The 13,758-nt window shown below is 46.0% G+C and overlaps 1 protein-coding gene across 1 annotated transcript in view; it reads left to right on the top strand.

The window, feature by feature from the left end:
• Nucleotides 1–13,758, top strand: part of DNAH2 (dynein axonemal heavy chain 2) — a 123,277-nt gene that overhangs the window by 38,996 nt on the left and 70,523 nt on the right. The window contains 3 exon segments of the mRNA XM_087917291.1: nucleotides 10,759–10,959; nucleotides 11,363–11,519; nucleotides 12,205–12,379. Coding sequence (XP_087773417.1) covers nucleotides 10,759–10,959; nucleotides 11,363–11,519; nucleotides 12,205–12,379 — 533 coding nt within the window.

Below are 13,758 nucleotides of genomic sequence, written 5' to 3'. Positions count from 1 at the left end.
AGAATAGAATAGAAAAATTAGAATAATGGATTGGAATAGGATATAATTAGAATGGGATGGAATAGAATAGAATAGAATAATGGATTGGAATAGAATACATTAGAATAGAATAGGAATAGAATAGGAATAGAATAGAATAGAATAGAATAGAATAGAATAGAATAGAATAGAATAGAATAGAATAGAATAGAATAGAATAGAATAGAATAATGGATTGAAATACAATATGAATGGAATGGAATAGAATAATGGATTGGAACAGAATAAATTAGAATAGAATAGAATAGAATAGAATAAAATAGAATACAGAATAGAATAACAGGCTTGGAAGGGGCCTTGAAGGTCTTCTAGTCCAGCCCCCTGCTCAAAGAGGAAGACCCTATACCATTCCAGGCGAATCGTCGTCCAATCTCTTCTTAAATCCTCCAGTGATGGATCACTCACAACTTGTGATGGCAAGAACTTCCATTGATTAATTGTTCTCACCGTCACGAAATTCCTCCTTAGTTCCGGGTTGCTTCCCTCCTCGATGACTTTCCAGCCGTTGTTTCTCATCCTGCCTTCAGGGGCTGGTTTGGAGAATAGGTGGACCCCCTTCCCCTTCTTCGGGGCAGCCCCTCAAATATCGGAAGGCTGCTGTCATGTCACCCCCGCTCCTCCTCTTCATTAAACGAGGCGTAGCCAGTTCCAGCAACGGCTCTTTATATCAAACCCCGTGAAGCGTTGGATCAGATCCAAGGCCCGTTTGATCGGGCCCAGCTTTGGTTTCCCGTGGCAACTTAGGAGATCCCTCCTGAGCACCTCAGCGGGAAAAGGTTTTCCCCTCGCCTGCCAGAATCCCCACCCCACGACAAATAGTCAGTGGAAGCCTCTCTCCTGCCCCCAACTTCGGAGACAGCATGGAGTCTCCTTGAGGCCTCCTAGCCTTTGATAGATCTGCGTCCCCCACTCCGAGAATGGATCCATTCCCCCCCGTCCAGGTTGGTGGCCCTCCACAGGTTGAGGTGTGAATTTTCACGCGTTAATTAGGCGCTTCGTGAAGAGGTACTTTATCTGTGGCGAACCTTTAAGTCAGCACCGTCGAGCAATTAGACGCTTAAAACCTTGCCGGCGCGAACGCTAATAATGCGTTGGTGTGCGCACGCGGAAGGCATGGAGGGTGAGGAGAACGTTCCAATCGGTCGCGTGTTTCAAAATCGTCTTCCGCTGGTTTGGTGGGCCTGGCTTGGTGGGTGCGCTTTGCCGCGCGTGTACACGCTTTGCACGCTTTGCACCTGTACCAAATGCGCATTTTGCGCAGGCGCAGAGGCGTCCCGGACTCGCGTCCTGCAAGCCCGCACTCTCCCGGTCGCTTCAGCGGCGGCCGCGCGACACTCTGCTGTGCCACGCAAGGCCGCTGCGCTTCAAAAGCAGAGGTGAGTATGGGAGCCCAGGTGGGTCGGTGGGCGTAACAACCGGTTTGCTCCACAGGTGCACACCCAGCGTTTAGAAAAGACCATTTTTAGCTATAATACTTACTTTCTGCTGCGGCCCCAGTGTGCAGGGCTATACGGTTACCGGTGTCCAAACCAGTTAAATCCCACCGCTGGATGTCGCTGCTGAAACAGGTGTGGCCACTGGATGATGTCCACGAAGAGCCAGCTCGGCGGGAGGTTGAAGGGAGGCAGGTCCCAGGAGTGGTTCTTCAGACCAGGAATCGGACCAGCTGACTCGGTCTGGCTGGCCCGAAGCCACAGGCCCACATGGGACCATTTCAGATCTTCTCAAGAAGACAAGTCAGCATCTCCAAGGAGGTCAATTTTGGCAGAAGAATTCCCTGGTCCAGAGAGTGGTGAGGTGGCCTAGAGGTGAAACAATCCGGAGGCTGTGAGTTCGATCCTCGGTAGAGGAAGATATTTCTCTCTCTGAGAATATATCTGCCGAATAAAACTCCGCGTTGGCGACAGGAAGGGCATCTGGTCAGTAAAACGCTCATCTCTCCATTCAGTGGCCCAGACTCCAGCCTGATGCAAGAGATTATTATGGGGTCATTAAAAGAAGATGAAACCGCTGGTCCGGAATGGTTTCTGGAGAGGATAAGCAGAACTGAGCATGGAAACCCACCTCTGAGCAAACGGCCGCCTCCAGTGGGCAAGAAAGATAGAAATGTGCCGGGTACTCTCTAGGAAGAGTTTTCCCTGCTTAAACGGGAAGGGGGTTAGACTGGAAGACCTCCAAGATTCCCATTCCGTTACAACCGTTCATTTAGGGACCAATCCACGTCACAACGGCACAGTGAAAAGAAACTTACGACAGGTCCTCACACTTTACGACCATTGAACCATCCCTGTGGCCACGTGATTATAATTCGAACATTTGGCAACTGGCTCCTATTTATGACGGCTGCAACCTCCTGGGCCTCCTGACGAGCAAACTCAGCGGGGAAACTCTTAACCTCCGTGTTCCTAACTTACCGCGGCTGTGATTCACTTCACAGCTGTCCTAAAACGGGACAAAGTTCGCTTCATGACTGCCTCGCTTAGCGGTGGAAAACTTGGGCTCACTTGGGGTCGGAAGTCAAGGACTGCCTGTAATTACAACTGATGTAGAAGTGTGGTAACCGTACCAATTACGAAGGGCAACTCTAATTGTAATTAAGAGGCAGACACGGGGCAGATGATTCGCGGGGCGCCTCGGGGGTTGCCAACGAAGGGCATTCATACGGCACAACAACCGAGGCCTGCAGGGACAAAGTCTCCCCTCCTCTCCTCTTCCACACAACCTGCCTCTCCCCACTGATCCTTTGGCAGACTTCTCATTCCACCCGCCGCTGTGGGGCGGCAGGACCGCTGTGCGCCGTGCGCCGCCGCCCTGCCCGCTCCCTCTGGAATTGAGCATCGCGCAAGCCGCGGCAAGCGAGCGGCAGCCGGGTAGATGGAAAAACCCCGTTTCCGTGCAAAAATGTCAAAAGCGATTGCGGGAAAGCGTTCAAGCTGGGGGCCGAAATGCAGGGTGTCTTTTGTGCAAGTCGGATGTTTGTACAGCTCTGCCTCTGGAGACCTCCCATTAAGGGCTGCGTCGATGAGATCCAGCTGCGGCCACAGGCTGGGAGTGTGTGTGTGTGGGGGGATAACGGTCCATCTTGGCTTTGATCAGTCACATTTAATTCAAGTAGTCCTCCACTTATGGCCTGAGTAGAATAAAACAGAATAGAAGTAGAAATTAGAATAGAATAGGAATTTAGAGTAGAATAGAATATAGAATAGAATTCAATACAGTTTAGAATAGAATTAGAAATAAGAATAGAATAGGAATGCAGAGTAGAATAGGAATTTAGAATAGGAATTTAAAATAGAATAGAATTCAGTACAATTTAGAATATAATAGAATATTAGAATAGAATATAGAATAGGAATTTAGAATAGAATAGAAATAAGAATAGAATAGAATATAGAATAGAAATAGGAATAGAATAGAATAGAATAGAACAGAATAGAAATGAAATAGGAATTTAGAATAGAATAGAATATAGAATAAAATTCAATACAATTTAGAATAGAATAGAAATTAGAATAGAATAGAATAGAAATAGGAATTTAGAATAGAATAGAAATAAGAGTAGAATAGAGAATAGAATAGAAATAAGAATAGAATAGGACTAGAATAGAATAGGAATAGAATAGAATAGAATAGAAATAGGAATTTAGAATAGAAATAAGAATAGAATAAAATAGAGAATAGAGTAGAAATAATAGAATTGAATAAAAATAGGAATTTAGCATAGAATAGAATATAGAATAAAATTCAATACAATTTAGAATAGAATAGAAATTATAATAGAATAGAATAGAATAGGATTTAGAATAGAATTGAATATAGAATAAAATTCAATACAATTTAGAATAGAATAGAAATCAAATTAAGAATAGAATGGAATAGAATGTAGAATGGAATGGAATGGAAAGAATGGAATAGAACAGAGAATGGGATGGGATGGGATAAATGGAATACAATAAATAGAATAGAATTGAATAGAAAATAGAAATCGAGAATAGAATAGAATAGAATAGGAATAGAATAGAATAGAGCTGGAAGGGACTTTGGAGATTTTCTAGTCCAGCCCCCCTTGTTCAAGCAGGGGAAACTACACTATTTTGGATAAGTGGATCTCTAACCGAGGCCAAGGTTTCCATCACTAAGATAGTGGAATTTTGTCCCACTTTATGACCTTTTTTGCCAGAGTTATTAAGCGAATGGCGGCAGTCTTGTTAAGGTAGTGACACCGTTGTTAAATTAATCTGGATTTTGCGTTGACCTTACTCCTCAGAAGGCCGTTTTCTAGTCTCTGAGGGGAATGACGGACGTTCCAAGAGAGAGGGAGGGAGCCACCACGGAGAAGGCCCTTCTTCTGGCTCCCATCAGGGGTAGGGCCAGTGGTGGTATTCAAATAAATTTAACAGCTGGTCCTTTGCCCTCATCAGTGGCTGGGTAGGGTATCGAGGTATTGAGAGTCCGAAGCGTGTGCCCACACAAGCTACGAATTCCTCTTCTTCCCCTTTCAAATCCAGATCGTTGTAAAGCTTCAAGAGGGGTAATTGAAGATTTGAAATCTTCATTTGGGGGTGGTGGTTTTTGAGCAGTTTTTTGGGCCATTTTTAGTGGTTTTTAAGGCCGTTTTCAGGCATTTTTCACGGCCAAAAACTGCCTGAAAAATGACTGAAAACGGCCTAGAAAACAGCCAAAAAAATGGCATGAAAACAGCCAAAAACGGGCCAAAAAACATGGGGTGGGGGGAGCGGAGCCAGCCACTGGTGGAATTAGCTGGTTTGCAGAAATTATCAAATTGAACAGATAATCAGAGTTGGAAGGGACCTTGTAGGTCATCTAGTCCAACCCCCTGCCCAAGCAGGAGATCTTACACCATTTCTGACAGAGGGCAGTCTCAGTCTCTTCTTGAAAGCCTCCAGGGATGAAGCTCCCACAACTTCTGAGGGCAACTTCTGTTTCATCGGTTGATTGTCCTCACTGTCAGAAAGTTTCTCCTTATTTCCAGGTTGAATCTCTCCTGGATCGGTTTCCATCCATTATTCCTTCTCTGGTGCTTTAGAAAATAGCTTGACCTCCTTCCTCCTCTCTGGGGAAGCCCCTCAAATATTGGAAGGCTGCTCTCCTGTCTCCCCTGGTCCTTCTCTTCCCTAGACCAGCCAGGCCCAGTTCCTGCAACCGTTCGTCGTGTGTTTGAGCCTCCAGTCCCCTCATCATCCTGGTTGCTCTTCTCTGCACTCTTTCTAGAGCCTCAACATCTGTTTTATAGTGTGGTGACCAAAACTGGATGCAGGACTCTAGGTGTGGCCTTACTAAGGCTTTACAGAGTGGTATTAGTACCTCCCTTGATCTTGATTGTATCCCTCTGTTAATACAATTTAGGATTGCATTAGCTTTTTTGGCTGCTGCTGCACACGGCTGGCTCCTCTTTATCTGGTTGTCCACTAAGACTCCAAGGTCCCTCTCACAATAGTTACTGCTATTGAGCCTGGTTTCACCCAGTCTATATGTGTCCTTTGGGTTTTTCTTGCCTAAGTGTAGGGCTTTACTTTTCTCTACATTGAATTTCATTTTGTTAGTTAAATGTCATTTTGCTAGTTTTAATCTCCACTCCCCTAATTTTAACAACCGGTTTGTGGTTGGAACCTACAACATTCCCTGCCTCCCCGCTCTGGTGGGTAAGCGCTGTAAGCAGTGGTGTGCTGCAACGGGTGTAAAAACCGGTTCTGTGAGCGTGCCGCTTTGCAGCATTCAAAAAATACCAATTTGAACCTCTACAGGGTGTCAGCTGAGGCGCACGAAATACACTGTGTCGCGCGAATCAGCTGAGCTGAAAATGACAGAAATATAGGACAGGATCGTGGGAACTACTGGTTCACTAGAACCGGTCCAAACAGAGAGAGTGGCCCGCCACTGGATGTGACCGGCAAGAGACGGTCCCTCGGATCACCTGGTTCCAAGCCACGAAGGGCTTTAAAGGTGACAAAGAGCACCTCGAATTGCACCTGGAAGCAAATCGGCAACCAATGCAGCTCCCGCGGGAGAAGTGTGATACATGTGCGCGCTGGGGTCTGCACAAAACCATGTGGGCTACTGCATTTTGCACCAACTGGGGCTTCCGGATGCTCTTTCAAGGGCACCCCCATGTAGAGCACGTTGCAGTAGTCAAGCTGGGAAGTGATGAGGGCACGAGTGGCCGTGAGTAGGGATTGTCGGCCCAGGAAAGGGCATAAGTGGTGCACAACCCGCAGTTGCACAAAGGCCCTCCTGGCCACAACCGCCACCGGCAGTCGCGAGTCCAGGAGAACCGCCAGATTACGCATAGGGGGCAGTGCCCCCATCCAAGACCAGAGGTGGCAATTCTCCCGAGCCAAGGAACTTCAAGCCCATAGTTACACAGTCCTGCCAGATGTTTGGTTTCAACCCATTATTCTGTGGTTCGGAATCAAACCAGCTTAAAATTCAGAATAAAGTCAGTTTAAAATCTATGTGCATAAAAGCGAAATGCCCCTCATGCTTCATCACGAAATCTCCAGAACTGTAAAGGCTACAAACTTGAAATTGGGCACGTCTGTTCCGCTTGGCTTCTAGGGGCTCCCTAAGAAAGGATTCGTCGAAATGATCCTCAGAGCATTTAGAGTATTTCCTATATTGTTATTATTATTATTATTAACACTCTCTGATGCTAAGGAGTTCTACTCCCCACCTGGAAAGAAATCTCTTTCAAAGGCAAAACACAAGCAGAGGAGTTTCAGTCTCACAGCACCAAGCAGCTTCAGTCCAGAACAGTTGAGCTAAGCCACGCCCAGGCTCCTTGCTGTCTCCTCCTTACTCACCCAGCAAATACTCTTTCAGTTTCCAAACAGCCCTCCACTCTCTCCCACACTGACAAGACGCTAGCCAGATGAATACCAAAGGTAGGCAGAGGCAGAATCTGCCCCCTTATTTTCCTCCCCCAAAATTAAGCCCCACCGCATCGTTTTGTAGCGAAGCACGGGGATCGAGCTAGTTTCAGAACAGCCAGGTTTTCCACGGGGAATCGCACACCGCTCCCCCAAAAAACCTCCCCATAGTGACCACCCCGAGATGCTGCCATGTTGGTTGCTTCTCCCCCGCACCCTCCCCCATGCAGATGGCGAGACGCGGTGGGCAACGCAGGCGGGGGCACCTCGCCATGGCATAAATCTCTCTGGCACCCCGAGCGGCATCTTCTCGCAGCCAGCTTGCGACCCTCCGCTGCCGACTCAGCGCTTCTGACAACGGCTGATTTAGAAGCCCAGCCTGGGGGAAGGTGGGTTTGGCCCCATAGAATGAGTGGGCCCTGGCATAAGACACCCGCCCCCCGCTGCCCACCCCCAAGCAGCCTCATCTGTCTCTGCCAGCACGGCCCCCAGCAGTGTGTCTGGGCCCCCCGCTGCTGTTTCTGGTTTTCAGAAAGTTTTTTTTTCTCTCTCTTCCTCCTCCTCCTCTCTTTATTTCTTCCCGCCCACCCCCTTCTTTCCTTCTCCCTGTTAATAAAATAGTTTGGCTTCGTACTTGCAGTGACCCATTAACGGGGAATTAATTAATGAAAAGGGGAAGATTTAATAAGTCCCCTTGGGGGCTGGGACCGTTCTACACCTGCTGGCTTTCCTTTTTGCTTGGATGGCGCCGGAGGGAAATCAACCCCAAAGGGTACATTTCAATTAACAAAAGGCTTCGGGGGAAATTCTTCTTCACCTTCATCCAAAACCCTGGGCCCGTGTGCGTGTGTGCGTGTGTGTGTCTGTGTGTCTGTCTTTTGGGACAGGTTGGGAGGCCTTTGCACAACGGAGCGGAGTGGGGAAAAAGCAGATTTATGCTTTCTTTTTCTTTCTATCTCTCTTTCTTCTCATTCCTTCCTTCTCTTTTTCCTTCCTTCCTCCCTCCCTTCTTTCTTTTACTTTCTTTCTCTCCTTCCTTATTCCTTCCTTCTCTCCTCTTCCTCCCCCTCGCTTCTCTCTCCTCCGTCCTTTTCCTCCCTCCCACCTTTCTTTCTTTTTCTTCCTTTCTTTTTTCTTCCTTTTCTTCCTTCTTTCCCTCCCATCTTTCTTTCCTTCCTTCTTCTTTTCTTTCTTTTCTTCCTTCCTTGCCTCCTTTCTCCCCTCCCTTCCTCTCCTTCCCTTCCTCCCTCCTTTCTTCCTTCCTTCTTTCCTTCCCTCCTTTCTCTTACTTTCCTTTTTCCTTCTTCCTCCTCTTCCCTCCCTCCTTCCCTCTCCTTCCTTCCCCTCCCTCCCCTCTCTTTCTTTCTTTTCTTCCTTTCTTCCCTCCTTTCTTACTTTCCTTCTTCCTTCTTCCATTTCTTCCTCTTCTTCCTTCCCTCACTTCCTCTCCTTCCTTCTTCCATCTCCTTCCCTCCCTCCCCTCTCTTTCTTTCTTTTCTTCCTTCCTTGCCTCCTTCCCTTTCCTCCCCCTCCTTCCTTCCTTCCTTTCCCCCTCCTTTCTTTTGTTCTTTCTCTCCTTCTTCCTTCCTCCCTTCTCCCTTCTTCCATTTGTTCCTCCCTCTCCTTCCTTCCCTTTCTTTCTTTCATTCTTTCTTCCCCCTTTCTTTCCTTCCTTCTTTCTTTCTTTCTTTCTTTCTTTCTTTCTTTCTTTCTTTCTTTCTTTCTTTCTTTTCTTTTCTTTTCTTTTCTTTTCTTTCTTTTTCCCCCCTCTCTGTCCTGGATTTCTGCATGAGAGATCAATCAAACAACCCATTTGGGGTTTTTGCAAAGTGGCCCTTCGGACACCTTTTGTCAGAGGAAGGATTAGATGAGGGGATTAAATTAAATTAAATTAAATTAAAGGGATTCATTCCAGGTGCGTTAGCTTCATTATGGGGCCACCGAAACATCTGCTGTTGCGTAGCCTTTGCTGCAGGCCGAGCAGCCCCACTGTTTCCCTGCGTCCGTCTGGGAAAGACTGTCTGGCCGAGGGAAGGTGGGGCCTGATTCTCCCTCCCAAATAAGTGAGGGGGTCCCTTGGGGCCTAACCAAGGCTTAAAGGGTGGTGGTGGTGTTGCGGGGAACCTGATAGCTGATCCTTGAAAGGCCGTCATGGGGAAGAGAGCCTCAGTTTCCTCCCCATAACGTCTGAGCAATGGGCGCAAGCTGGCCAGGCGGAGATCCAACCTAGAACCAAGGAAACGTAAGTTTCCTGACTCCCGCGCCAACCCTGGAGGCTTTCAAAAATAGAGCAGATAGCCGTTTGACCGGGATGGTATTGAGTCTCCTGTCTTGGACAAGACTAGCGGACCTCCACGGCCCCTTTCAGCCCTAGGATTCTAGGATCTATCTGTCAGCCTGCCTATTCATTTTATTTTATCCCCCTCCCTCCATCTTCCATTCATTGTATCTGTCTATCTACAGTATCTATCAATCAATCATCCATCCATCCATCCAGGCATTATCCAACACCTATCTGTCTGTCCATCCGTCTATCAGTCTGTCAGTCTATCACTCTATCTATGTCCACCACTCTGTCTGTGTGTCTGTCCGTCTGTCTGTCTATCTATCTATCTATCTATCTATCTATCTATCTATCTCTATCTATCTATCTATCTATCTATCTATCTATCAATCATCTATCATCTATCATCTATCTATCTATCTATCTATCTATCTATCTATCATCTATCTATCTATCTATCTATCTATCTCTATCTATCTATCTATCTATCTATTTGTCTGTGTCTATCTATCTATCTATCTATCTATCTATCTATCTATCTATCTATCTATCTATCTATCTATCTATCTATCTATCTATCTATCTATCTATCTCATCTATCTATCTCTCTATCTATCTCTCTATCTATCTATCTATCTATCTATCTATCTATCTATCTCTATCATCTATCTATCTATCTATCTATCTATTTATCATCTATCTATCTATCTATCTATCTATCTATCATCTATCTATCTATCTATCTATCTATCTATCTATCTATCTATCTATCTATCTATCTATCTATCTATCTATCTATCTATTTATCATCTATATCTATCTATCTATCTATCTATCTATCTATCTATCATCTCTATCTATCTATCTATCTATCTATCTATCTATCTATCATCTCTATCTATCTATCTATCTATCTATCTATCTCTATCTATCTATTTATCATCTCTATCTATCTATCTATCTATCTATCTATCTATCTATCTATCTATCTATCTATCTATCTATCTATTTATCTATTTATCATCTCTCTCTCTCTCTCTCTCTCTCTCTCTTTCTCTATCTATCTATCTATCTATCTATCTATCTATCTATTTATTTATCATCTATATCTATCTATCTATCTATCTATCTATCTCATCTATCTATTTATCATCTATCTCTCATATCATATCTCTATCTATCTATCTATCTATCTATCTATCTATCTATCTATCTATTTATTTATCATCTATATCTATATGTCTATCTATCTATCTATCTATCTATCTATCTATCTATCTATCTATCTATCTATCTATCTATCTATCTCATCTATCTATTACTCTATCCATCATTTATCAATCCATTCTGTCTGTCTATTTATTTTATAAGCAATCAATCTATCCACCCACCATTTATCAACCGTATCATTCCCCCTCCCTCCATCTATCTACCATCTTTACGTTTTCAATATAAAGTGTTCCTATATTGGACCGGGGGGAGGGGTTGGACTAGAAGACCTCTGAGGCCCCCTTCCAGCCCTCTCGAGTCTCTGTGCTCCTTTCCTAGCTACATGGAGGTGGCCAACAACGTCCAGAAGGAGGAGACAGTGCTCAGCATCCAGTTTGTGTTGCTGGATTGCTCCCACCTGAAGGCCGCTGTGGTCCAGCACTGCAACGAATGGCAGAACAAGCTGACCAACCTGCTGAAGGAGATGGCTACCGGCCGCTTGCAGGAGCTGACCGCCTACCTGCACGACAACGCGACCGAGTGAGTGTCCCACTGTTGATCGGGGGGAGGGGATCCTCCCCGCCCTTCCCTCTCTTTCCCCACGTCCTCTCGGCATTAAAAAGGCAGTGTGGTAGCTCGGGGGCTTAAGACGCAGGGTTGCGGGTTGGGAAAGCCGGCAGCTCAGGTTGGAGACCCGAGCTCCACGCGAAGGGGCGAGCTCCCGTTCCCCGCTCCAGCTCCCGCCAGCCTAGCAGTTCGAAAGGCGTGCCAACGCGAGTAGATCAATAGGTACCACTTCCGTGGGAAGGTGGAAACGTCTCCGGACAGCACTTGAATGGCCTTGAAATTGGGGCGGGGGAAGCGCCTCCCCCAATACTCGGCAATGACTGGCAGAGTAAAAAATCCCGGATCTGGCCTCCAACCCGCCTTTCGCACCCCGCAGCATCAGCCGTCCTCCGCAGACCCTGGAGGAGCTGAGCCGAAGCCTCCAGCTCCACGAGACGCTGCAGAACGACCTGCCAAAGATCGAGGGGCAGATCCCCCCCATCCACGAGCAGTTCGCCATTCTGGAGAAGTACGAAGTTGTGGTGGACGAGGAGGTAGGTCCACGGCTGAGGATCCCTGGCTGACGTGGCCCGGAGTGCCATTATTTTTTTCCTCCTCTGGCCGAGGTCAGCAGCCTCCGTACAGGTAGTCCTCAACTTAACAACAACTCTGTTTAGTGACTGAAATCGCAACAGCTCTGGAAAAAAACCCCCCGACCCCCCCCCCCCCCCCCCCCAAAAAACCCAAAAAAAAAAAAAAAAAAAAAAAAAAAAAAAAAAAAAAAAGAGTGACCTAAAAGTGGCCCTCACGCTTAACAACGGTCACAACATCCTTGCGGTCAGGTGACCAGAATTTGCATGCTTGGCCACCAGCATGTGGCAGTACCCTGCGGTCGCGTTAGCACGCCATTTGCGTCCTTCCGACAAACAGTCAACGGGGAAGCCAGATTCGCTTAATGACCACGAGTTTCACTTAACAAACAAGGAGATTTGCTTAACCTCAGCCCCCCCAAAAAAAACGTTGCAAAATCAGGAGCAGTTAACTTAACAACGTCTTAGCAATGGACATTCTGGCCCAGGTTTTGGTTGTAAGTTGAGGACCCCCTGTATTAGATTGGCCCTGGCCTCATTGTGTTGGTCCACACACCCCGCAACTCCCGTCACCACATTGCAGTGCTTGTCTCCGCTGGTTCCCCACCTCTCTTGTGCTCAACGCCGATCGGTTTTTCCGTCCCGCCAGGTGCTGCAGCTGCTGGGTGATCTGAATTCGGAGTGGCTGGCTTTCCAACAGTGCCTCCTGGACAGTGAAACCATGTTGAAAAAACACAAGGAGAAGTTCAAGACGGGCCTGATCCACTGTGCGGATGACTTCAAGAAGAAAGCCCAAAATCTCCTGCAGGACTTCGACATGAATGGTGGGTATCTCCTCTCCCTCTCGGCCCATCGTCCTCTCCTGAGAACAAAAATGCGCAGGAATCTTCCAACTAAAATGCTTTATTGCTGAAAGCCTCTGTGCAGGAATCTTCTAACTAAAATGCTTTATTGCTGAAAGCCTCTGTGCAGGAATCTTCTAACTAAAATGCTTTATTGCTGAAAGCCTCTGTGCAGGAATCTTCTAACTAAACTGCTTTATTACTGAAAGCCTCTGTGCAGGAATCTTGTAACTAAAATGCTTTATTGCTGAAAGTCTCTGTGCAGGAATCTTCTAACTAAAATGCTTTATTGCTGAAAACCTCTGTGCAGGAATATTCTAACTAAGCTGCTTTATTACTGAAAGCCTCTGTGCAGGAATCTTCTAACTAAACTGCTTTATTGCTGAAAGCCTCTGTGCAGGAATCTTCTAACTAAGCTGCTTTATTGCTGAAAGGCTCTGTGCAGGAATCTTCTAACTAAGCTACTTTATTGCTGAAAGGCTCTGTGCAGGAATATTCTAACTAAAATGCTTTATTGCTGAAAGCCTCTGTGCAGGAATATTCTAACTAAGCTGCTTATTACTGAAAGCCTCTGTGCAGGAATCTTCTAACTAAGCTGCTTTATTGCTGAAAGGCTCTGTGCAGGAATATTCTAACTAAGCTGCTTTATTGCTGAAAGCCTCTGTGCAGGAATCTTCTAACTAAGCTGCTTTATTACTGAAAGGCTCTGTGCAGGAATCTTCTAACTAAAATGCTTTATTGCTGAAAGCCTCTGTGCAGGAATCTTCTAACTAAAATGCTTTATTACTGAAAGCCTCTGTGCAGGAATCTTCTAAGTAAAATGCTTTATTGCTGAAAGCCTCTGTGCAGGAATCTTCTAACTAAACTGCTTTAATGCTGAAAGGCTCTGTGCAGGAATCTTCTAACTAAACCGCTTTATTGCTGAAAGCCTCTGTGCAGGAATCTTCTAACTAAAATGCTTTATTACTGAAAGCCTCTGTGCAGGAATCTTCTAAGTAAAATGCTTTATTGCTGAAAGCCTCTGTGCAGGAATCTTCTAACTAAGCTGCTTTATTACTGAAAGGCTCTGTGCAGGAATCTTCTAACTAAACTGCTTTATTGCTGAAAGCTTCTGTGCAGGAATCTTCTAACTAAACTGCTTTATTGCTGAAAGCCTCTGTGCAGGAATCTTCTCAAGTAATGGTCGGGACATGCTAGGAGTTAGATAAATTCTACAGATTCAAGGGAGGTTGGACTTTGTTTGTTTGTGATTAGGTAGGGATTCTAGGCTGCTTCCTGTTTTGACTCCGCCCCCTCGCTTCTGCCACTCCTCCCCCTTCAGGCTGTTTGCTTATCTTCTCTTCCTTACATGTATCCACGTG

The sequence above is a fragment of the Pseudonaja textilis genome, chromosome Z (genome assembly GCF_049901715.1).
Source record: "Pseudonaja textilis isolate UNSWEBS1 chromosome Z, rPseTex1.2, whole genome shotgun sequence".
NCBI classification, from domain to species: Eukaryota; Metazoa; Chordata; class Lepidosauria; order Squamata; family Elapidae; genus Pseudonaja; species Pseudonaja textilis.
This window is presented reverse-complemented; position numbering and strand designations above follow the sequence as displayed.